The sequence below is a fragment of the Lonchura striata genome, chromosome 1, assembly GCF_046129695.1.
Source record: "Lonchura striata isolate bLonStr1 chromosome 1, bLonStr1.mat, whole genome shotgun sequence".
NCBI lineage: Eukaryota > Metazoa > Chordata > Aves > Passeriformes > Estrildidae > Lonchura > Lonchura striata.
In genome coordinates, this window is record NC_134603.1 from 134,576,196 (window position 1) to 134,602,239 (window position 26,044).

Here is a 26,044-nt window from a genome sequence, read left to right on the forward strand (position 1 = left end):
ATGCTTGCACAGAAACAATCCAGTTAGCTCAAACACAGTTTATTGGATAGACTGAGGATTCCCCTGTTTTGTCAAAACTCAACACCTAAATATGCCATTAGGTGTGAATTAGATCTTAACAAAGGCTTTTTATTTTCTCACACTTCAATTAACCGATATAAATGAGACAAGTGGCACATCTGCAGGCAGCCAGGGACATGCTACTCATAAAGGACACCTCTATGGATGTATCAAAGATTGCACAGCTGTACTCAACAATGAAAGGAGCAGGGCTTGACCTCAGCAAGGTTTTCATGAATGGCTGTCTCATGACAGGTACATGTTACATAGCACAGGGCCCATCCTACCCACACTTTTTCAGTCATCTGCAGATCTGAATCTCATTCTGGCCAAGCTTGCCTAAGGCTATGTCCAAACAGGAAGTGGAGATTTGCAGAAGATACAGATTCTTTCTTATGTACTTGGAGCTTGTCAACATAAACATTATTAAAGAAAGCATAAGCAGCAGCATGTGTACAGCCAGAACAAAACCCATTCCACTTACCAATTAGTAAAAATAAAAGTATTATTAAGGATTACTTACTGTTGTATGGAGTTTTGGAATATCAATAGCATGTTCTGGTCCATTTTGAGTATTTAGCTTAGATGTGGAAGCCTCTATTAATGTTTCCTGAAGCATTTTTGCTTTCTAAAGATAGTCAGAGAAAGGTAAAATCGTTTTAATCTGCATTAATCATGTCATTTGCACTCATTTGAAAATATAAAAACAACATGACAAAGTAAATGAAGTTATAATTCTATTTGCCTTTAATTCTAAGTATCCTCCCCGTTTTTTGACTCTTTCATGTACTGAACACCTAAAATCAGAATAAATGGGCGTAGCACTGCAAGGGTGGGAAGGGAATTGCTGCTTGCTGTGACCTGCGGGCTGTGCTCCGTGCAAGGCAGCCCTTGGTGCTGTGAGCCTCCATGGCCACAAGAGCACACTGCTGTCTCACGGTCAGCTTTCACCCCACCCAGCACACAGCCGCCTCTCCGGGCAGACCCAGCTGTACTGAGGCATCCCAACACAATCTCAATACATCCCAGGTGAATGACTTCACATTTTCTTTTTCTGAAATTCGTGAGCTTTTGGTCAGCTCATCTGTCAAGCTTCTGACTAGCAACCCTACCTCCCAGCATATGGATTGCTTCCTCCAGCTCAGTGTCACAGAACTGCAGAGTCACAGAATGATTTGGATTGGAAGGGACCTTAAAGTTTATCTGGCTCCAACTCCCATGCCATGGGCAGGGACACCAGACCAGATTGCTCAGAGGCCCATCCAGCCTGGCTTTAAACATTTCCAGGGATGGGGCATTCACATGTTGAACTTGATGAGGATGGATATTGATTCAATATCCAAATCACTAATGAAAATATTAAATCAATACTATATTGTCAACCCTATAATTAACTCTGAGGAGTATCACTCAAAACTGACCACTAGTTAAAATTCAATCACTGACCACTGTCCTTTAGAGCCCATCAGTCCAGCCAGTTTTTCCCACAGCCTGCAGTCGACCTGTATGTAATCTAGTCCATTTTGACTACAAGATTACAAGAATGATACACAGGACCACATTGAAAACCTTGCTAAAACCAAGGGTATAGGCATCCCCTTTCCTCTTCTTCCAGAACAAATAATTTTATCGCAGAAGACAACTATGTTGGCAAGGCATGATTTATCCTTGGTAAATTCATGACAGTCTATACCAATCTCCTTCCTTCTCATGTGCTGAAAACAGCTTCCCAGTGTCTCAGTTTAAACTAACGAGTCTATAGTTCTTCCATTTTAATTTCTAATTCTAGCATACATCTTTCCACAGGCCAGGGAGATGCTGGCATAGAAAGAAAATTGTTCTCATTTACAAGTCTTTTGGGAAATGAAGAAAAATTAAATTTAGCTTCCAAAGTTTTTCTTTTAAGTCTGATTTCATTCATTTTCCAACTTAGTCTGGTTACCAAACCAGGACTCTAGTATTTCTATGTTTTGGGAAAGTACAAATATTGATAGAAGAAACTCCTTCCATTATAAAATATTTCTCATCTTGAAAGATGTTTGCTGTATTAAAAAAGAGAATGAAGAATTAGAAAAAACAATGAAAAGAATGAACAGATTTGTAGTTTCAACAGTTTTGGAAAAATACACATATATACATCCACTCCTCAATTGCAATTGATCCCAAATTTGTGATTGTAGTCAGAAGAATCAAAATAGTATAACTTTTCCAATACATCTTATGGTTATTTCTTCTGTGTCTGTGTAAATATAAAATTTACTATCACTTCTACCTGAATATCCTTATAATTCATTAAGATTTTTTTTTTGAACTTCACAATTATTATAAGTACACCGTGACTGTAAATTTTTTGCTCCATCAGGTTTCTTACCTTCAATGCCTCATAGTTTGATGTCCGAGACAAGAAATTTTCCCAAGATTTATTTATCAGTTCTCTCTGTGTGTGGGTATCTTGGATCTGTCATATAAATTACACAATGCTGGTATTAGAGCTCTTCTGATTTCATTGCTTGTGCCATTTGAAAAAAATGTTCAACTCCACCCCTTTGGCTACATTAGCTCATCCCTCTCACCTTGGAGATTGGACAACAGTGTAGTAAAGTACTTGCCCTTTAAAAACTGTATTTATGCACTGCACTTACAGACAAAGAGGGTTTTGTGCAAACTAATTTTTCTCTCTTCCAACATGTATGTTGGATGAAGCCCAGCTCTTTCAGGAATACTTTCTGTATATTCTTACTCTCAAATGCTGAATAAAAGAGATAGAATCAGTTCAGGTGACAGAAGTGCAGTCATCATAATACAGGACAATCTCTCAAAAACACTAGCATGACATTTCAGACAACTGGTCCAGCTGATCTTGTTTTTCAGAAAGCAGGAGAGGGTGAGACAACAGATGAGCAAAACCATTAAATGTCTGCCTTATAACCAAAGCTGGAAAATGTCTATACCTTCTCATTCTCAACATGCTGGGAAGCACAAAGCCCTACTTTCTGAAGTAGTAAAGGCCCATGAATATTCAGAAAGGGAGCTTACAATAGAGACTTATATCACATTTTAAGAAGCAGGTGTAGTAGTAATAGTTGTAAAAACTTTGTATTGTTATCTGCTACAGATGAACATGGATGCAACTTTATAGTAAAATAATGATAATTTCTCATTACTCCATTGCTGATGCATCACTGATAATACTGCTTCATTTTTTCATATTGCTCTCTAAATACTGTAGAATTTATAGAAGCTGGCAGGATTGAGGTTAACCTAATTTAAAGTTAAAATCTGGCTGCTGAGACAGATTAAAACTTTTCAAGCAGTGTTCACATACAGAATTCTCAACATTATATAATAGGAAAATCTGCATATGAATGGAAAAAAAAGCTTAGGTGGGCTTTCCTTATTTAAATACTCCTTTGTCTTACTTTCTTGTAAATTTTTTTCTCTTCTTGGATTTCCTGGTGGTATTGTCTTTCAAGCAATTCATTCTGCAGAGAAGCAACCATTTTTCCAGTATTTTCTGACACATCTGAAATATGTTTCAAGTTTATCTCATCTGGTGTAACAGGCCTGAATTCTTCTTTTATTTCTGCAGATATTTCACTCCAAACCTCTCCAATCTGTGTGTGAAACATATACCATGAGATTCAGTATTTATCTCATTCTTCAGTTCCAATTATTCAAAATAAAATAGAGCAACCATCTCTCTCCTTATTGTTGACTTAGAATTTTTATGCAAGGTTAGACTGCACTACTACTATGTCAGATTCAGTCATGATAAGCCTCTCTAAGCCTTCCCAAATCCAAACTTGATTCAAAGAGGGGCAACAGGAATGCTGATAACTACAGAAATTCAGAAGAAATAGCTTCAAGATACCAATTTACAAGAGCAAAGTGTTGAGTCCTACTGCCTACTTCCTAAAATCTCAAATTGGAGACATTATTAGAGCAAACTGCAACACGAGCCATCAACAGAAGCTGGAATTATCAACCAAAGACTGTGTCTTGCTATTTCCCGAACACTGCAAGCTCTCACAGACTTTGTTCCTAAGCATAAATTTATCATAAACTAAAGCATTTTTTGAGCAAGGCAACTCTCAAAAAGCTTGCTACCCTGCTGTAGTCCCTATAGGCAGACCATTCTTAACTTTACACAGAATGGATGGATGGATGGATGGATGGATGGATGGATGGATGGATGGATGGATGGATGGATACTGCACGTGGAAACAAACATGGCAAAGCACAGAAGAAACTTTAGAAAAATGTGTTTTTAATGTAATTTTTAGTAGTGACCCCTTAAACTGACTTTACAGCGCAGGGACGCAGTCCTACTCTCCCATCCTTCCCCAATTTCTTACTCCTGGCACATTCCTGTCTTGATCTGACAAACAGTTAAAACTATTTTTTTCTGAATTATTTTTTAACTAGCATTAGTTTCTAGTCTTGCTGCATGGTCACAAACATTTGTAGCAATATGAAGCAAGAAGATGGGGAATGATGGAATGTTGGAGGAGGGATTACTTCTTTTGCTGGTGAATAGTGGTTTTCACTATGTGAAATTTTAGGTGACTTGTGACATAGGAGATGGCTTTTGAAGGGTTATTTGTTTGCTTTGTCCCGAGATATACTTGCTATTTTTGGGAATACAGGTACAATAGTATTTTTTGCTTGGACTATACTCACTTTAAAGTCAATATAATGTTGTATAATAGTAAGTGTAACAAAATCCTTAGTAGATAGGCCAGGCAAATTTTCAAAACCTAAAAGAATATTAATCACATCAGTTTGATGAATTTATCTTAAAATATTATATTCTAAAAACCTTATTTGTCATATAAACACATGCAACACTTCATCACACATACACCAGTCAATCACTTTTGATCCTGAACATTATTTTGCTGATCAAAACCCCCTGTATCTCCATAATACACTCTCTCTGTACTAAAATCTTTACTTATGAATAGCTCTGTCTGCCTTCCAATCACTTGGTGGGCCAGGATGCTACACACCTGTGGTAAGAGCTTCATTTCTGTTAAAGCAGACAGACAGTTGAGTCTACTGATCACAGGTTCTAGAGCAGCAGTTCAGCTGACAAACTGCTCAAAACACAGTTTGCTTTAACTGTGAAGTAGCCAACAGGAAAATTATACTAGTGTTTTGTTCCAAAGCTGTGTAATGAGGGTGTCCCTCCATCTTGTAGATTATTATCTTCAGCATAATGCCTTGAGCATCATGACTCCATCTTTTGAAAATGTTCCCAGTGTATGTAAAAGAATAAGAATAAGGTAGGGAAGTACGATTGCTGAGACTATTTTTCTTTTTTTTTTTTTTTTGTGCACTGAATGATAACGGCACTTAATTTAAAAAAATCTAAATATAGTCTATCCAATCTTTCTAGACTTCATCCTATCATATGTGTGGTAACTGGGAAAGTAGCATCTGTCTAGGGTATAATTACATCCTGTTTTAAAGCTAAGAAATACTGTAAATAAAGACCATTTACCACTACTGTTATTCCAGATTGTCATGTTACAGGCTGTTATGGAGCTTAATAGTAAGAGGAAATTGCTGACAAAAATATGTCCATATGTTATTATCTACTTTCATATAATTCAGTACTTCACAGGAGGCAGTACAATGTATATAACTAACATGAAGGATATCTGTGAATACAGGAGAAAGCTGAAGGAAAATCTTATGCCTTTTTATTTTAGTAAAGAATCCAGCTGTGATCTAACATTCAATATAATTAACATTACTAAAATTAGTAAGAACCTGGGTTACAACAGAGGAGCAAGTAGCTATAGATTATTAGAAAAACTAAGGATGTTTTCAAACCAGCTCATTCTCCAGGTAAAGCAGAGAACTGGCTGAAGCAATCTCAGAACAATTACTGTTTATCTTTGAACTGCAGAGGATGGACATGAAAACAAAAATAAGCCTAAAAAACCCCATGAAAGAAATAATTAGATAAATAATGTTTATGCAGCTAAATATTAACAGTAAACCAAATTAATATCCAACATGAATTACTGAAAACTAAGACCCAACTTTTGTCTACAGACAGAAAAAAAATATCTCATGGATGTGGAAGAATTTATCACTTATCTTGATTTCAGTCTAGGTTTCAAGACAAGGATATAATGAATATTCATGTTCAGTGTAAAAACAACAAAAAATTAAGAGGGACTGCCACACTTTGAAAGAAAATATTAAAATGCAAATTAATCTTGCCACTCTAAAAAACTATCTAAAAGCACAGAATTTAATTCAGTAAGGACAAATAAAAAATTCTAACTGTAGGAGTAGCCACCTGTACAATATTCTAAGCTGGATGAGCAAATAGTATCATGCCACTAGGAATACAGCTATTGTTACATTTATGCCTGAATGTTTATTTACAAGATATATAGAGTAACATAAGTCTATCTAGCTGTGAGGCTTCTGCTGGAGTATTTTGTTCAGCTTTGGGATACTACAGACCAAGAAGAATTTGATTCAATTGGAAAGAGTACAGAAAAAAAAGAATAATTAGAGATTATGTTAGAAAATGCAATCAATGAGTATTATCTTTCTCAATCTAGAGAAATAAATGTACAAGTGCTAAAATATGTGAAAGAGATATTGTGTGTAGGAAAATAAATTGCAGAGAATTTCAAGCAAATTTTAGGTTTAGAAGAAAATTCTAAGAAAATTCTTCCTGGTAGGGGCAGCAAAGTAGTAGGGAACCTCTGAAATCCCAACAAAGAGGGACTTTTAAAAAAAACATAACAACCAAGCATCTATTAGAGAGTACTGATGCTGAATCACAATGTTACCTTTGACCTTGTTTTTTTACAGCAACTTTATTGATAAGTTCATTTTAATGACAAATATGACACTAACATAACAAGGCAACTCATTTTTCTTACCCAGCTTGCAAAATAATAAATAAACTTTTGCCCTTATGCTCTCTGAAATCTCCATGATGGCAAAAGTGGGACAGCTGGCAGGCAGTGGAATGACCTTTTGCTGTTTCTGGAAGCTGGTAGTAATAGGTCTCTTGGTGTCTAATACAAAAACACAAAAACAGAGTAGAACAATGAAGCAGTAGTATGTTCCCAAACTTAAGAGAAAATCCATCTTACTTTGTGCACACACAAATAATTTTGATTGTTTGGCCAAGAGTTTGAACATAATTTGGGTCAGGAAATTTTAATTAGCATAACTAAAAATTTGTGAGAACGGCACTCACTTCTTTTTACGACATAGAACAAAATACAATGCCTTTTGTGGAAGAAATTAAGCAGTTTAACTGTCTAGCATTAGAAAAGCTGGTCATGGTTCTGCTCAATACTTGGTTCATTCCCAGCTGATGTAGAAAATGCCACATAGTGGCCAGAAAAAAATGAAAATAAATGAATAAATAAAATGAAATAAAAAATTAATGAAATTGAAGATATTTTAGGTTTGGTAAGACTTATAGTGTAAAGTTATAAATGCTGTTATTTACTGTCATCAGAATTCAGACTACAAAAGCAAATAATGTCATAATTTTACTGGACTGCTCACAGTTCCACAGGCATCATAAAACTCACCAATAATCATTCCACATTGATCACGTCTGATTCCCAAGTCCAGCTCCTCCTGTCTCCATAACTGTATTAGAAGGTTAGCTGCTGTTTGATCTCTCCTCCCTCGCCAGACACTCATGTGCAAAACCATTTTAGGGTTGTCAGAAAGTTCAACCAAGATTCCAAGAATTGTATTGCACAGGTTCTTTTCCTTTAACTTTATCAAGGACAAAGTAAAGAAAGTTTTAAAGTGTTCAAAACACAGTGATGTCTTCTTTCTCAGGAATTGTGTAGTATGTAATCAAGTAACCGGAAGCTTTTCATCACTAGTATTTGCACAAAATTCATGTATAAGCTTGTAAATCCTTAAAGTTTCTGGAATCCTGCTATGCAAAGTTCCATAAATCAAGGAACATGAGGGCAGGATCATATAAGATACATTCCTGTGTGTAGAATCATACAGTAGATTCTGTGGACATGGCTCCACGATCATATGCTGGAGAATACACTGCTACCAAGGTTTATTGTTTTAAGAAACAGAACTCAGAAGGCAGAGGCTGAGCAGTACCTCACAGCACACCTTCGGTTTTGTGGCCAGATCTTTTGGCAGCAGCTGAGAGGAGGCAAGGGCTTCAAACTGAAAGAGGGTCAGTTTAGATTAAATATCAGGAAAAAATTCCTTCCTTTGAGGCTGATGAGGGACTGGTTGCCCAGAGAAGCTGTGGATGTCCCAGCCCTGAAGGCTGGATACAACAGGCTGGATGTAGTTTTGAGCAACCTCATCTAGTGGAATTTGGCCCTGCCCATGGCCAGGGGAAGTGGAACTGGATAATCTTTAAGGTCCTTTCCAGCTCAGGCCATTCTGATTCTGTTATTCTGAGTGTCTGCAGCCTTGCACTGCAACAACATCAGGGCTAACAGCACAACCAGTGTGAATGAGGAGTGAATGACCCACGGAAGGTGCCTTTTGACTTCGTGAGAGGTGAAATGACTGTGCCAGCTCCATGTCCAAGATCCACAGCAGTGGCTATACACACAAGATACATGTACAAAGTAACTTCAAACACATAAACTGTTAAAGCCATCAAGTGCTCTTACTAATTTCTAATATGAAGAACTGAAGTGCTTTTCTAAAGAGACACATCATGCAAACTGAGTGCATAGTTTGGGTTTTATTTTAAAAAATAATATCATTTTGTTGAATTAAAAACTCCTCTGTCAAATACATATTAAAAAATATACAGGGAAAACCTATACAATAATTTCTGAGCAGATATTTGGGTCTGTTTCAGGGAATTAAATAAACTTGGGATTTTTTTGTTTGTGTTGGGTTTTTTGTTTTGTGGGATTTTTTTTTTTAATTAGTTTTGTTTTGTTGTGTTTTTGTATTATACCAGTCTATGGAGATACTGCAACAAAAATAACACAGTTTGCCATGTTGTTTTCCAATCCTTTCATTCTACAAAACCAGTAATAAAAATACCTACTGCCAACAAATCCAGAAGGAGAAAAATGCCCTGTTTTTCAATAAAAGAGTCCTCTGCAATGTAACATCCAATGACACAGGACCTTAAACAGAAATAATTTCACTTATGTAGATACACTTTTATGATTCGGAACATTCTACAATCATCTAATTTATTTTGCTGAATTTCATGCCATTTGGTATGCAATATGCTTCATACCTTCAGGGAGTAGAAAAATCATGTTTCACGTACCTTTTCATTTACACTTCTAAATATACCCTGCTTGACTGCTTTTTCTTCTCCTGTGGCAAGGTGGCACACCTTCCTTGAAGCAGCCTGATAAATTTGGCAGGCTCTCAATGAATTGGAGTATGTATTTGAACTGAAACTAACTCAGTAAACGAGTTTAAAATTTAACCAGGTTATGTCCCTAATCTGGTTTATTGTAGGGCTGTGTGAATATTTCTGCCAGCAAAAACAAAGGGGTGAGTCAAGCAAGACTTTTTTTGGCAACAGTTTGCTTCTCTCAGATTAAAATGATCATAAAGCCAGCATTCATGCTGCTGTTGTTTCTTTGTTTCCTCTGCTATGGTCATTAACAGAGAAACTAAAGCGAGCTCCTGTATCAGTATTTTCTCCTAGCAAACATATTTGATTTTTAATGTATTCATCAACCTCTGCCTTAAAACAAATTGATTTTTATTTTCCTTCTATGTACTGGCAATCTTTAAAATATTTCTAGCCCAAGATAGTCAGTTTACAAAACATATGTTTACAGATTTTTTGCTAATATTGGTCTGTTCTTGCCTGCTATTTACCTCTCTAAAGTTATTTACAGACTCTAACAATATGCCTTTCTTAGAAAGAGGCATATGAGTAACTCTGCATGTCAGGAGGTCACTCTGTGTGGGGAGTGAGGTTGCCACACTGAATCCGTATTTAGAAAATCTTACATGCAGTATATATAATTTCTTTTGCATAAATTTTAACTAGTCAAATTTTATGAAGAATTTTTATACATTATAAACAGAAGAAAGGCCTATATGTGCAGAGAAAGGTCACAGCATTGCAGACCTAGAAATACAAGACTTGACATTTTACCAAGTTACTGCTGCTAAAATAGTTCACTAACCACAAGCAGTCGAGTGCACTGAGGAGGAGACAATTGTGGGATAATGCACAATATAACTTCCTTGGATCCATCTTAAAGAATGAGATGAGTATACCAACTCCTTCACAGCTGAAGAGTTCCTGTTGAAATGTTAATTAAAGCAATGTTTCTTAAGCCATATTTACTAAATTTAAACATGTAAGAAAATACAATGGAAAATGAGAAATGTAAATATTTCTATTGTAATGAATTTGGTCCACTTGTTAGAGCAGGATGTACACATAGGGAAGATTTTCAGTTTTTTCGAAGTGCTAATTCATCTCTTAACACTCTTTCATATATTAATTTCAAAATAATGTAAATTAACAAATAGATTCAATACTTGCTAGTGGATTTCTGAATGATTTATATTTTAGCTGGGTCAAGAAACATGACTTTTTAACAATGAACTACAATTGACACCTGCTTTTCATTTAAAACACAAAAAAGCAGTGTCCCTAAAAATAAAATATAGTATATTTTGACATTTTCTGCACAGTATAAGGTAGAAATATACATACCTTTCTGTGGACATCATTTTCACAGAGAACAGATAAAATAAATAATATGTCAGCTTGGATTTCCAGTAGAACGGTACCTTCTTTTTCTTTAGATTTGTCTGCTGCATACTTTAAGATGTCTGTAAATGGATATATTTTATATATATATGAATGACCCTATACAGATGTCAAAATTCTATTACAGCTGCTGCTTTTTACAAAACTCAAATTTATATTAAAGGATTTTTAAAGTAAGTTCAGTTTTATCTCCTGTGTTTAAATAATAGCTTCCAGAAGTGCAGCACTCTGATGCTGCAGTTTCATGGCCTTTACTCTTGGTGACAATGACAACAGCTTGCACTGACTTCTCCCTTGTTCAGACTCTGTGCTGCCCCTTATATTGTGTCAGTGTACGGAATTCAGGGAACTGATATGAATTAAGGAACTCTTAGAAAAAGACAACAAACTGGCTGGTTCACTCTACTCCACAGCTTCACAAATGTTTGAACTGACAGTGGAAATGTGGGAAAAACATGAAATACCACCATTTCTGAGAAAGTCAGCCTTGGAACCACTATGTGGAAGAGAGCATTCATACACAAATTCTCCCCTAGAGTAAAAGTTAATTGATTCTGATATGTAAGGTATAGTAATAATTTTGCTTTCACTAAAATCTGCAGGTTTCCAGAGCTTTCACTGGAGTTGAAATGAGGCTATAAAATATTTAGTTTCTAGGCTTTTTGTTAGAACATACTCTTTGAATTCCAAAGGATCTTTTCTGTTTTGTTTCCGTCAGAGTAGTGAAAACTTTCTGTTATTGTAAGAAAAACTTAAACCAGCTTGTTTTGGAACTTAAACCAAATTTAACAGAAGGTATGTGTTACTGAACAAGAAATGCTCTAAAATTGCAGGAGCAGTGATTAAGCAGTTTTATTCTGCTTTCTTCCTTCATGTTGTTCATATAAAGGTACCATGTTAATAGTTTTATTCTATGCTAAGAGGAGTTGTGGAAAGCAACACCATGATAGACCTAGGTGGAAAAATACTCATGGGCTGGAGTTTCTGGGGACTGCCACAATGAAAACAAGATCTACCAAATGCAGTAATGCAAAGTGAGAAGAGGCAGCTTTTGCTCTGAAATTAAACATCTAAACTTTTAAAACTGTCTTCTTTGCTTAACTCGTTCAATGTGTATTGAAATAGAAAAAGAAATAACATAAAATCAGTTACATCTTGGATTAATTGGTAGAGTTTTTTTTTTAGTTTTTCAGCAGTCGAAGGACACACTAAAAGCATGGCACACAGAAAGCATGAACATTCTCAGTGTCAACAGAAATGTACTAATTAAAGAACAGCAATACAAATTGTGCTTTACCCAGTAGCTGGCTAATTGCTCCCTGGTCACACAGATTAATGCTCACAGCATCATCATAGAGGGCCACAACAGATCTCAGAGCTCGGAGGCTGTAGCGCATTTGCGGGAGTTTGTTGCCACGACCACCTGTTCCATGGAAACTGCTACCCTGTCCAAAGAAAGGATCTGTGGAGCAATCACAATGAATACTAGTTTTGGTGGATAATCTATGTTCAGAATAATGTGCTCAGGAAAAATAACAACAAAACAAAACAAAATCCCAAAACACAACAACAACAAAAACCCCCAAACCCCATTGAAGTTAGAAATTATTCTTTAAAACCATCTAGTAATAAGCCTTTTTATGTAGAACTACACTTTTTACATGCATAAAAAAGGTAACATTTTGGTGAACATTTAAAATTATTATACATTTTTTAACCTTACTGGGTTCATGAGTAGTTTTACAAACTCAAAATATATGTTTAGTATGACATTTAATCAAAACCTTTTGATCTCCATTCAACCCAAATAAAAATTTCTTAGGAAATTTCTTAGGAAACCTAGGAAGACATACCAATTTTATGATGAAAAATACCTATCCTTAGAAATCTGATCAATAAAACTGAGTACACATAGTTATATTTTTGCTTAGCCCATGCTCTTATCTGATGCCCAGAAGCCAGCTGTAATCTGGAACCTGTCTCACTATGTATGACTCTGAGTTAACATGTCCTGTCTTATGGCAGGAGTTCCTGCTTGGACTTCTTGCCTGGGAAGGGAAGGGCCTGGCTTACTTAAAACACAGAGAGTAGAGGTGTTTGTCTGAAGGAATATCAGTACAGTGGTACACAGGGAGAGGGGCACCAGCTCATCTTTCAGCACAAAAAAAAAGATGGTTACTTTATTTTTTGGTTTTGGTTGTTTTTTCTTTCCTAGGAGTTCTATGAAAAAGAATCATTCTGACATCATGAGTTTTACATTTTCCTTTCCTGTCAAAGAAAGTAGGTTCAGTTGAATTGTTCTGAGGTTACCTGTGTATGAAAGCCATGAGTACCCACTGACCTTGGCCTACACACCATTCTAGAAACACAAGGAGAAGAGTATTCGCTTGGCAGGACAAATATTTGTCTACTAACACAGGAGCCACTGAAGCTAAAACAGCAAGTGCATGAAGCTGTAATTCTTCATATTGGGCAGCAGACCAGTCAGGAAATCCAGACTTTCGATTTTGTTTCACATAATAAAGCAAAGCTGGCATTACATGGTTTTCACTGAGGAGCTGCAGAGTCCAGAAAAAGAAAAAGAGAGACAGTTTACAGGTTTTATATGCAAGTAATAAAAATCTAAAGGGTGAGTCAACTCTATCTGCCCTACACCAGCAAAATTATATTTTTATTGAGAAAATATGTCATGAAGAGTACAAGTACAGGCAAATTTTATATTCTATAGCTTTCCCAGAGACTGTGGTTTGTTAAATTTTATTATGTTCTTCAGGTGTATTTCAATAATGCTCTGCAGTCACTTGTCAGCAATTTTCCTAGCGTGGTCTAAGTTCGTAACTTTCTAAAATAGAAATTGTAGGCTGCTTTCCAACAGCAGGGCTTGGTCTGAAGTTATGTATGAATTCTTGATTTGGAGAACAGATAATTTCAGTGTACTGAACTATGGCAGATGGACAGATAAGTAATAGTCTCGTGATTCTTTTGTCTTTTTTTTTAAATTATTATTTCTATTCTGTTACAACTTACCTGTGCAGCAGATGGGTCTCTAGAGAAGATCTGTAATACATTAAATAGTAACTTCTTCATCTCAAAATCCTCATATGAGTAGGTAAGTTTAAAACCCTTTACCAAGGGATTGGGAAGTTTAACTATGAAGAAAATGGTAGATAAGTTACAAAAAAACCTAATTAAAAGCAAAAAATTGTGTAATTATGCAGTATGGAATCTCTTACCTTCAGTACATGTTGCAAGTACTATTAAGACCTTTGCAAATCCACTTTCCTAAGAGGCATTCAAAAAACATACATTAATTAAATTGCAGTGAAATTAAGACTTATGATTTAATTTTGGCTTGACTTTTTTCTTCAGAACACAGAATTTAATGTATCCTGTGGCAGAATAAACAGAATTTTATCAAAGAAGAGAACAACCATTTGTACATTATACAACAATAACTAACTGCAGTCCTAAGGGTGCAATTAGTTAAACCCATGTTTCATTCACTACAGGTCTGAACTTCTGTGGGGACATCCCAAACACTTGCATTTACTACTATAGTCTAACACAGAAAAATATTCTCAGTGCTTTTAGAGCTGTTTTTTAAAATGCATTTGGTCATGTTTTACATCAGGGTCATCAGTGCATATAATTTTGTGGTATCAATTGTGCGTACCAAGGCACTTCAAATTCAGTGCATTTACAAGTAAACATATGAAAACTGCATATATGGGCAAGAAGAATTTACCAACATCCCATATGAAATGTTCATAAATAAAATCTTGTAAATCACAGCTCCTAGAGAGTTAACAGAAGGGCTATAATGTCTAATATAACTATGGATAGGACCAAAGCCAGAATGTGTCTACGCAGCACATTAGAGGCAAAGGGGTGTTGTTTCTGAGGTAAATAATTAGCAAACAAGTTTTTTTTTTCTAACACAGAGATAATAATAGCATTCAGAACTTTATAGAAATTTTACAGTTTGCTTGTGATGAGAAAACTTTTCCTTTTCAAAGGCTCAGACTCCTGTGCTGATTTGTGAACTGTATAAAATACAAGACTGACTTTTCTGGAGTTGCTTGGATAATATATTAAGAAGAAAAGGGAACATTCTGGAGGAAATTGCTCTAGTATTATATATAAGGCAGAATTATATGGTAATGTTAATGTTTTTTCTATCTGATATTTATACCTTGCAAAATCTCTAGGCAGGCTGAGAGTAAAGAACCTGAATTAAATTGTTTTAATATTTTCTTTTTATAGAAATAAATTTTCTTTATTTTAGTATAAGGAATTAAAGATGCATATCTGGTTTACTTATTCTGTAGGAATAAAATGCCCTGTTTCTACAGCCAGATAAACAATTTGAATGTTTTAGATATCCAATACGTTGCTGCAATAGCATAACAGATATTTCATATTAGTTGGTATTAAATGAAAAGCTTGAATGAAAAGTCTGTAATCTTCATTTAGTAATACAGCCAACTGGTAGACTTCTCTTCAAGAGGAAAGTAATATATTCCTGAACAGCCAATTGATCCACAGGGATCTGATTGCTTAATTATTCAGTATGTATGTCACAACTTCATTTGAAGTTGTAAATCTCAAGTGTAAAATGAGACTAAAGCAATATTAATGTCTATATAAAGTTAATTTCTCTGCAGGTGTCTCATAAAAATTCTGGAATATTACAAAAGAATGACTCATCTACATTTCAGACAAGTCACGGTAGTGCATTATGTGATGTAGTCTTTAAAAGAATTTATGTGTCTCTTATTAACAGGACCTAAGTAATTATTTTTGCAGACTCCTACTTAGAGCACCTGAGCTGATTTTTGGACACCCTTCTTGTTCCCAGTTATGAGGCACACATTGAACTTGGGTCATCTGAATATAACCTACATCTTCAAACAACAAATGTGATTTAGTGCAAAACTCATTTTAGGAGAATGGCACATTCAAGAACCCATACAAGAATATGACAATTAATATAAAATTTTTCATAAATAATGTTAATGTGATTTTCTAAGTATTAAATAAGGTTGATGCTAGTATTCTGGGCTAATGACCTACAGATTTTATGTCTCTTTGAGGTAAAGACAACTGCAGAGCTAAAAAATATTTTCTTGTTCAGCAAATCCAAGAAAGAAAAAAAAAAGCACTGTAGACACAGGAGAGAAAAAATATTAGAACCCTAATGGGGAAGAATACCAAGCTAATAAAAGCAAAGGAGAAGTTATTAGTCTCTGGAATACAACTCTAAATACTTACAATCATAGGTACTGCAGGGTTTTCAGCTAGTAATGTGGCAATCACCAAGAGGTCATTCCGTAGCTGGTGATCGCAGTGCTGGAAGCCACACGTGACATCTACAAATACTTCTTTCAAAGCACTTAGAAGAAAATGAAATGCATTTTACTTTTCCCTTTGATATTCTAATGTAGGACAGTTCTACATATATGAATCTTCATTCAGCGTCATACTTTTCAAAGCCTTAGGGTTAAACTACAAGAGAAATAACTTAAAACTTTATTATGAAGTGGATTATTTTGGGTACCACTAGGCATCCCATTTATTCATAGATGCAAGATGCATGCATTAAAAATTGCATCTTCCACTGTTTGTGTTATAATAATACAAAGACACAGTATTTACTCAGACATTGCTGAATGATTATTGAGAAGAAATAGTCTGATCTTAAATAGTTAAAACAGTCTAACTCACTAAGGAAGAACCTGTTATTTACTCCAGTAGAGGATCTAGAAATAAACCTTGTATATCATGGCATAGAAATTTCTTGTAATTTTGTAACATCAGCATTTCAACAGTGAAGGAATACTGGTCTGTTAAGCCTAATGTGGGAACTTCAAAATGCTGCAATTAACTCTTCTAATGTACAAAGCAATAGATAGAGCTATTCTTCCTGCACTATGCAGCAGAGCACCTTCTTCTTACCCTGTAACAGCAACTACTATGTTAATACTGAAAACTTAATGAGGATGCAATCAGAGATCCCTTTGCGTTTCTCTAAGTTAATTTCAAACAAAATGCTACACAACAGAATGCTCCAGATGTCTCCAAAATTACAAAATTAATTCATAAAATGCTCCCTGTACTTACTGTACACATTCCAAGCTTCTGAGCTGATTGACAACTTCTTCTTTTGAGGCTTTTTCTAGCAGGTTCCATAGAATATCTGAGGAGCGGAACACCAGCTGTCCTGAGGGGTCAGCACCATTAAGACACAAACAAAGCCTGCTGGCTGCTTGGGCCTTCACCATTTGTCCACAACTTATTTCTGAAATTATGTAAATCAGAGTAATTAATTCTCTATAGGTCAGTAATTGTTTCACACATGTTCAGAGAACAAATTATCTATAATCAATGGTAATGATATTATTGAAAGAACAGTTTGTACTAACCAGAGGTGGAAAGATGCTGAAGAGCTTTAAGTACCCACAACTTCTCAGTAAGTTGATTTTCAACTAATGCTAGTGACAAAACAAGAGCTTCTGCTAATCCTCCTGCTTCAGCCATCTTGATTTTATAGATGGGACTTGTTGGCTGGTAACCTGCACATACACTAGCTTTAGTCGAAATGCAGTAAATACTCAGACTTTTGATTACTTCATAAAATGTTCATACATTTTAAAGAAAGGATTGAAAATCAAGTATCATATTTCAAGGAATTAAGAAAAACAATGCAATACAGAAGAACTGTTTTTAGTATATCTGAATAGTGCCTATAATATATACAACAGACTCATCCTCAAGCAGACTTCAATGCCATAGAAACAAATTACTTGCTTCTTAGAATTTAGATAATGAAAGCAAAAGCAGGGCTATAGAAGTGAAAAACTTTCTTCAGTCATCAGTAACCTAGCTCTCTTCAGTAGCCTGTTGACTAGAGAATTACTGCATTCTATCATCATATTACTTAAAATATTAAAATCAAAATCCAAACTTTGATTTACAAGCTTGACTTTCTAATGTGTCCCTATTTTTACTTCTGTCCAGGCATATGCAAATATGTATTTCATTACTGAATTATGGGGAAGGTGAAGCACTGAGAAAATAAATGTATATTTTTTTTAATATTATGATATCTCATGAGAGCAAGTTTATCTTAAGCAGTTTAAATATATATATGTGTATATAAATACACACACACACATATATATCAAATGTCATAAAGTACAAGACTGATAAATACAGATAATGCACATGGAGGTTTAACTAAGCGCACACTCTGATAGGCTCCAAGTTGATATTACTTTATAGATAAGAGAACTCTGTAGGGTCAGACTTTGGCAAGATTTACATATATGCTTAGAGATGAAATATTTGACTTAAGAAAAAAATCAGACTGAAACACATTCTTCATTTCAAGTTAATGTATCTTATTTTCTGAACTGGAAGAAGAAAAACAAAATTGCTCAATAACATTCACTTATCCCAATGGAATTATTTACAGATACAGAACTAAATGCACACATAGCTACTTGCGGGATTTGAGTCTTGTTTGTAAGGTAAAAACAGATTTGGGTGCTTTCATATTTCTAGAATTTTGAAAGGGTTATAGTAGCAGCAGCTTCTTTAGGCCTCCTAAAATAAAACTTGTAAAAGGGCACAGGACTAGTTCCTCACTGCAGGAACACAGCAGGGGAGCACACTGACATCAAGCTCCCTGACCTGCACTCTTGAGCCACACTGTGGCAATATTCCCTTGAGGCTGGCTGCCTATAAATTCAGCAGTCTCAGAGCATGTGATGTTGTGTCCCTGTGGGAGGGGATCCATGACTGACTTCACCTGACAACAGTCTCTGGCACCATCATAAGAGTCAAAGGAATTATACAATAGTGCATTCTGATCATGCCTGAGTTCATGCATAGCCTCTTCCTGTAGAGATAAGTCACACCATTTCTTTAAACCTATGCTCAAATGTGTCCATGTAATATGAACTCAATCAAATTTACATAGTTTCAGATCTATCCCTCACAACACAAGTGACACCAGAGCTGCTTCTCTCCAGGCTACATATAAAAACCTGAAAACTACATTTCCCTTCTTATAATTTTGATCCTAAGTGCTTTTTTTTCCCCCTCCATTACCCACATTTCAGAGATCTTATATCACTTCACATTTTCTGGATGCCATTTAATGCCAATTTTGTAAGTGTAATAATTAATTCCTTGCACATTGATGAGCTTATTTTATATTTAGAATATGCACCTCTCTAAAAACATGTTAATTATACATTTGACAATGTTATATATTTAATATATGAGATACAGTAACCATAGTTATAAAGAAAAATTAAACGATAGCTAATTAAAATAGGCATTTCAAAGTAGTTGGGATCATTAAAAAAAAATTATCCTGCTTTACCTGAAAGTAGTTTTCCTGGTAACTCTGTATTATAAAAGTTAATAATACTCTTACAGATTTGTATTTTAACTTGAGAGCTTGGCACTCTCATCAAGTAACCTGTCAGAAAGTGAAATAAATGTAATTAACAGACTTTATAATTTTTTTAGAAAGTATTCTTAACACAATATTCTTCTTTTCACAGCACTTAGTATTACCTACAAATCTGTAATTTCATGCGAAGTTTCATTATAAGATATTCAAGAGGCAGAGACTCCCACACTGGAGAGGACAAAGGCATCTTAGAGGAGTAGCATAAGTTTAATCAAAGTTACCTTCTCTGCTTTATGGCTACAGACACTTACAAGGCACTGGATGTTGTTCCAGAAGTTGTGGAATTCTGAGGAAAGCTACTAAGCTACTACACCAAGCTGTTGCCATCACTACCATGTTATTAGAAACTCTTCTAAGCAGATATAAGATTAAATAAAGGAGCATAGAAGCAGGAAGCATACATATTCCTGGCATCCCAGGTTTCAGTGTTTACAGTGATACCCCAATTTCTCAGATCAAAATGAAATGAAACAGGCTAGATACACATTTACTTCTTCATCTGCACTGATAACATTTTTCTCATGTGGCTTTTGACATTGGCAAATAGGTAATTCTGCTAGCCAATCTTCAGGTTAGCTGCAGAGCAAAGTAAAAATTGTTTCTAATATGAAAAAACACAGAGGATTGAATGAATAATTTAAAGAAACTACCTACATTTACTAAGGAGTAACAATAAATTACATTTGTGCTAATAATACAGTTGATTTTATTGTGGCATAATCATAATTTTATTGTGGTGTATCAGGTTACACTCACCCAGTTGTGCAATGGATTGTGAAACTTCATCTGAATAGTTTGCTTTATCAGAGAATTTCTTTTTTTGAAATGGTAACCTGCAAAATGAAATGTGAAAATAATGCAACTATGTTTTAATCAAGTCACCAGAAAAGTTCATTAGGTGTTCTCTTCTTCCTTGCTAATTTTTTCAGATAAGGACACATTTTCTAGGGTGAATGCATTCTTTGCATAATCTGCAATTACATATTGGCAATTAGTGGTACATGTTCAGAGATACTATTTTCATAATTAAAATATGATGCAACAAGACATGCTGAATAAACAAATGTCATTTAAATGTGGAAGACTAAATCCTACAACATAGACACTATCAGGCTATTACAGAGATAGGCTATGTACACACATGTGCAGAGGTGGAAAAAAGGGATCATATCTCTGGGCAAGACCTCTTGAAATGGATAAAAGTAAACCAAATAAACTGACTCCAAATAGCACAACAACAAATTTATTTTCAAAAACAGGATATTAATAAATATTCAAGAACATATTCAAAATAGTCAGATATGACATAAACATGTAAGTGCTAAAAACTGTCTAACAGTAAACATTACAGTATTATCCTAAGGTCTCTGCAGCACATACTGTACAAGCAGCTTTCCAGTAGGTTTACCTCTCTAAACACTGCCAGAGAAAAAGAAAGGAGAGAAGAAACAACAGAGTAAATTCTGGGAGAGGCAGGGGAGGGAGAAACAAGACATTGAAAAAAAAAAAAGTGGGAAGAAGACAGGTAAACAGAAGCAGTTACAAAAGAATGGGATATTTTACTGGAGAAATTAATGTAGCTGAAACTTAATTCTAAAAAAAAAAACCCAGCCCCTGCCTCTGGTTAAAGACTTCTCTGTCATATAAAGTAGTAGTGAATTGTGATGGAATTTCCATAGTACAGAAATTAAAGCAAAACCCAAAGGTGCAATTTTCTAACATATAATCACTGCAGAAGCCACAATTAGTGCTGAACTGCTCTAAAAGAGGAAAAGTCTCACAGCTACATTTTATCAACTTCATATACTCATGCTCAGTTTTGTTATGCTTCTAGCAAACACCAGAGAAAATTAAACTCCATGATGTACCTCCTCACTCCCCACAGTGTGGCAGCAAAGAAAAGCAGTACATCTCAGAGTGCTTAGGGAACTAAAAGATTCAGCTGGCAAGTTCTGCATTTATGAAACATAACAGCTGACAGGAACCTATGTAAAAATTTACCTGAATATCTGTTTTATTATGCCACTAGTTTTCTATCTGGTGGTTTGTTTTTTTTTTTTTTTTCTCTTCCTCATTCTCCTCAAATGAAATTAAATACAGGAGTAACTGTAGCTACAAGCACACCATAAATAACTTTACTGAATTATTGAGGAGGAGAAAACTACTGAGAAGTGTGGGTAACACCTAAATTCTATTCTACTGATTATTCAAAATATGGTGACAACAAAGATGCCCAAAAGTTCATGCAATACATTTTTAAACTAAATATAAATCCTAAATCCTTTAGCGGTTCATTCTCTCCTGTAATATGGCTTGTCATTTTGTAATGCTTACCTTCAGGTATTAGAATGTCTTTGTGTCACCATAAGTTTTTAAATTCACTTAAGATCTTGTCTGGAACAGCAAAACACACCTCAGTACCACATAGCTGCTGAATCTTTTGAGGCCAGCAGTCCCAGATTGACTTAGGCAGTAAGAGACCTTGGGGAACCTTGCTTTCAATCAAGCTGGGGCCAAGTCCAACACAGTTTTGAATTATGTAACATGGAAGTGCACAGCTACTGAACTACTAAAATAGGTTCCTCATTCATGTCACCAGAAACTGGACACAAGTAAAAGACAGCTGATGAAAAGAAGGATGATAAAATGGATACATTGCAGATATAGGTGCTTTGTAGATAAATGCTGTATGGATATGTCACTCGCCTTAGAAAACCTGTTAATAAAAAGTATTTAAATCTCTAAAAAAGGGGCTGAGGTACTTACTCAAACAATTTAATAAGTTCACATAAAGGCTCAGTGAAAGCTTCTTGTTCATTCATTTTTTCTGCACACAGGTTAAGAATTTCAGTGATTTGTGCTACATCCTTAAGGGGCTTTTCAGGTGAAATTAAGGAAATCAGATCATCTGTACCACTATGAATCAGAAGAAAAAGCTGAAAACTGTGATCATCACACTTCAGAGACACAGCCAACAAAAAATAAGACCAATGTTTACAAAGTTAGGTGTTTAAAGGAAGTATGTGAGTCAATACTTAAGCAGCTTTATTTTTAAATATGTACAACTTCTGCAAAACTGATTTAGGTGTCTTCTCAGCTGAACTCACTAGAAGCTCAGCACTAAATTTCTAAAAATGGGGGATGAAACGTTTTTAGATCACAATGTCAGATTTACCTATCTAAATTCTGAGACAGACTTGTGATATTTCAATTGTTTTCTCCTCTAGTCCCAAGTGACTAACTGAAATTTGAAAATCTGGACCAAAATACATACTGAGATTATTTAATTTAAGGGTAGAGGCAAAAAATCAAAGCCGAACAGAGAACTGAGACTGAGAAGTTGCTACCAATCCACAGACTCACAGAAACTGCCTTTAGGTACACAACTCAGTTGTAATGTGATGCCTTAAATCACTGTGCAAATTATCTGAACTGTATGAAATTAATAACATTTTTCCACATGCCAACACCCTCCTTAGTACTTCTCATTACTGGAACATTTCAGTTTGTACTGTACAGATAAATTAGCCTGACTTCATTTTTCCTTAAAATGTTTCCTTACTGGAAGTCTATTTTATCTTGCAATTTTATCTGCTGTTTCTTAAGCAGTGGCAATTATTATGCTTTTCTATTCTGAGTTTAAAGTACACAAGTTACATTTTTGGACACTTTCAGCCACTGTGCAGGTGAGAACTCTCTACTGAATTTTATGACAAATTAATCTAATATCCAAGAATCTTGCCAGCTTACCAACCTTGGCTGTGTGCACACAAGGAGGCCAGTGATGAGAATGTATATGGTCATCCCTATTCTCCACAGGGAAGCACAGTACAGCATCAAATACTTTACTGAAAAGTTAGACTATTACCATACATAAAACACCATGACTTCAGAATTCTAGAGTGGCAAAAAGGATACAAGTCCATTTTCAAAATGCTTGACTACCTTCTTGAGAGTTTTCAGCTGCTCTTTTTCCAAATCTTTCTTAAGTAAAAGAATGAAAAGCAGGTTTTAATTGTAGCTTTTGCCCTAGAACCTTAAATGATTATGTTTATCCCCTTTTAAGTTTAAATGAAATTGGAAATCAGATTTAAAAGTTTACAAGACACAGCAACATTCTCAAAGTGCTTTGAAGCACGATTAACTCCATGATGAAGCCTCATTTCTAAGTATGAAGTCTGTTCTCTTGTAACTGAAGAGGCTTTCAAAAACACCTGTTCAAACGTGTTGACTCTTTCTCTTAAATTCTTTGTGATTCTTTGTAAAACAACTAAGAAAACAAAACCTATGTCACACACAACATAAATGTGGAAACATGTAGATCTAAGTGGCTTAGAGTGCTCTGCACCACTAGGAAACAGCCTTCAAATTGAAAACTGAAAACAACTGAAGTGAGGACATGTTAGGCTGTCTCAGTGATGTGCAGCGCTCATTTCAGCTCTCCTGAGCACCTGCAACTTGAGGCAGGCCAGGAAGTTGTTTCAGGAGTCTACAAGCCCAGAATCCTATAGGCATTTTATCATATATCTTATGCTCTCTACAGAAGCAGTAAACAATATCATCTGGCACTTTTTTCTTCAGTCAGTATGTTTATTCTATCAGCTCTGTATTAAAAAAAGGGAAGAGGGGAAGATATAACTACTTCTCTGTGGGGCATTAATTTAAAATGTGCTAGATTTAATCAGTTCTTTGTTTAAGAGCATAAATTACCCATATTTTGGATCAAAATTATTTGATGTCTTAGTAAGTTTAATCTGCCAAATCACCTTGTGGAGACTAAAAATCATCTGTGAAAGCCCATCAGATGACAATTCTCCTGTGTGCATAAATAGTTGTAGTTATTCTTCAACATTAACCTTTGTATATTTCACCTTCATTTAAATTCATCTCCCTGGAGAACTGTTAGCAGTTAACTTGGGCAATTACATGAATTCATTACATACTTCCAATAAGGTTGTATGTATATCTATTTCCCAGCTATAGGTTTCAGTACTCTAAAATTCTCCAATATGCTAGAAATTCTGCATGTCTAGTTTTTGAATGCTCATGCTTTTGTCTTTTTTAAAGTTCCTGTGTGATCTTCTCTTCCTCTATGTATTTTTTTTAATATAAGCCCGTAATTGACACATATTTTTTTCAGTAACAATGATCATCTTTAGAAGCATTCAAATACAAGAAGTACTCATCTTTGTGCTCTGTAGCTCCAGCTACCTCTGTTGGATATAATAAACCCTTCTGAGTTTATTCAGGGCGGGTGCTAAAGTAACTGTATAAAGACATTGTCAAAACCCCATTAAGAACTGTGTAACAGAGACAGTGAGGTACCAGGGTTACTTACTGAGCCCGAATCTTTCAGTAGTGCGATGACGTGATTCAAATCCACTGACCTCGACTGTGTATCCTGAAAACGCAACACTTTTAACCTTTTTTTTTTTTTTTTTTCAATTTTGAAATTTTGCTTTTAAGGCGTTTAAAATGTGAAATAGCTGCGTGAAACGAACATGGATTTACTCAGGGACGGGTAAATTCAAGCCGCGTGCGGAGCACACATCAGGGTTGCTCTCAGCCCGAGAAAGACGGCAGGAGCAGGGGCAGGGGCAGGGACAGGGGCAGGGCAGGGACAGGGGCAGGGACAGGGACAGGGGCAGGGACAGGGCAGGGGCAGGGGCAGAGCAGGGGCAGGACAGGGCAGGGACAGGGACAGGGACAGGGACAGGGGCAGGGCAGGGACAGGGGCATGGACAGGGGCAGGGACAGGAGCAGGGGCAGGGGCACGGCCAGGGCAGGGGCAGGGACAGGGGCAGGGACAGGGGCAGGGCAGGGACAGGGGCAGGGCAGAGGCAGGGACAGGGACAGGGGTAGGGACAGGGACAGGGGTAGGGACAGGGGCAGGGACAGGGCAGGGGCAGGGACAGGGACAGGGCAGAGGCAGAGGCAGAGGCAGGGACAGGGGCAGGGGCAGGGACAGGGCAGGGGCAGGGACAGGGACAGGGGCAGGGCAGGGGCAGGGACAGGGACAGGGGCAGGGCAGGGGCAGGGACAGGGACAGGGGCAGGGACAGGGAAGGGGCAGGGGCAGGGACAGGGCAGGGGCAGGGGCAGGGACAGGGACAGGGCAGAGGCAGAGGCAGAGGCAGGGACAGGGGCAGGGGCAGGGACAGGGCAGGGGCAGGGACAGGGACAGGGGCAGGGCAGGGGCAGGGACAGGGGCAGGGGCAGGGAAGGGGCAGGGGCAGGGACAGGGCAGGGCCAGGGACAGGGACAGGGCAGGGGCAGGGACAGGGACAGGGACAGGGGCAGGGGCAGGGACAGGGACAGGGGCAGGGCAGGGGCAGGGACAGGGCCAGGGCAGGGGCAGGGACAGGGCAGGGGCAGGGACAGGGACAGGGCAGAGGCAGAGGCAGGGACAGGGACAGGGGCAGGGGCAGGGACAGGGGCAGGGGCAGGGACAGGGACAGGGGCAGGGGCAGGGACAGGGACAGGGGCAGGGGAGGAGCGGGGCAGGGGCAGGGAAGGGAAGGGGAAGGGGCAGGGGAGGAACAGATCAGGGCAGGGGCAAGGCAGGGGCAAGTTCGGGCCAGCACCGGTGCCCCTGCCCGCGGGGGAGCTCACCTGGGCGGTGTCCGGGGCGTTCGTGCGCCTCTCGCCGCCGCGAGAGGGGCCGCGGCCGGGGGAGCGGGATGCCGCCCGCGGGGCGGGGGCCCGGGCCGCGGCCAGCGAGGCCATGGCGGCGGCGGCGGGCGCGGCCGTTGCCAT

The 26,044-nt window shown here is 37.1% G+C and overlaps 1 protein-coding gene across 2 annotated transcripts in view; it reads right to left on the reverse strand.

Moving 5' to 3' along the window:
• The window catches only part of LOC110482456 (GTP-binding protein 10), a 54,949-nt gene extending 28,905 nt beyond the window's left edge, over positions 1 to 26,044 (reverse strand). For both annotated transcript variants that reach the window (XM_077788139.1, XM_021551727.2), the window contains exons 1-22: positions 25,901 to 26,044; positions 24,628 to 24,690; positions 23,208 to 23,273; positions 22,056 to 22,165; positions 20,046 to 20,122; positions 19,197 to 19,295; positions 17,230 to 17,379; positions 16,928 to 17,105; positions 16,079 to 16,199; positions 14,041 to 14,089; positions 13,835 to 13,956; positions 13,149 to 13,365; positions 12,105 to 12,269; positions 10,751 to 10,869; positions 10,212 to 10,330; positions 9,101 to 9,182; positions 7,638 to 7,830; positions 6,972 to 7,109; positions 4,741 to 4,817; positions 3,480 to 3,674; positions 2,432 to 2,518; positions 584 to 688 (exon numbers count right to left, since the gene is read on the reverse strand). In XM_077788139.1, the coding sequence (XP_077644265.1) occupies positions 584 to 688; positions 2,432 to 2,518; positions 3,480 to 3,674; positions 4,741 to 4,817; positions 6,972 to 7,109; positions 7,638 to 7,830; positions 9,101 to 9,182; positions 10,212 to 10,330; positions 10,751 to 10,869; positions 12,105 to 12,269; positions 13,149 to 13,365; positions 13,835 to 13,956; positions 14,041 to 14,089; positions 16,079 to 16,199; positions 16,928 to 17,105; positions 17,230 to 17,379; positions 19,197 to 19,295; positions 20,046 to 20,122; positions 22,056 to 22,165; positions 23,208 to 23,273; positions 24,628 to 24,690; positions 25,901 to 26,044 (2,676 nt within the window). The remainder of the gene's footprint in view (positions 1 to 583; positions 689 to 2,431; positions 2,519 to 3,479; positions 3,675 to 4,740; positions 4,818 to 6,971; positions 7,110 to 7,637; positions 7,831 to 9,100; positions 9,183 to 10,211; positions 10,331 to 10,750; positions 10,870 to 12,104; positions 12,270 to 13,148; positions 13,366 to 13,834; positions 13,957 to 14,040; positions 14,090 to 16,078; positions 16,200 to 16,927; positions 17,106 to 17,229; positions 17,380 to 19,196; positions 19,296 to 20,045; positions 20,123 to 22,055; positions 22,166 to 23,207; positions 23,274 to 24,627; positions 24,691 to 25,900) is intronic.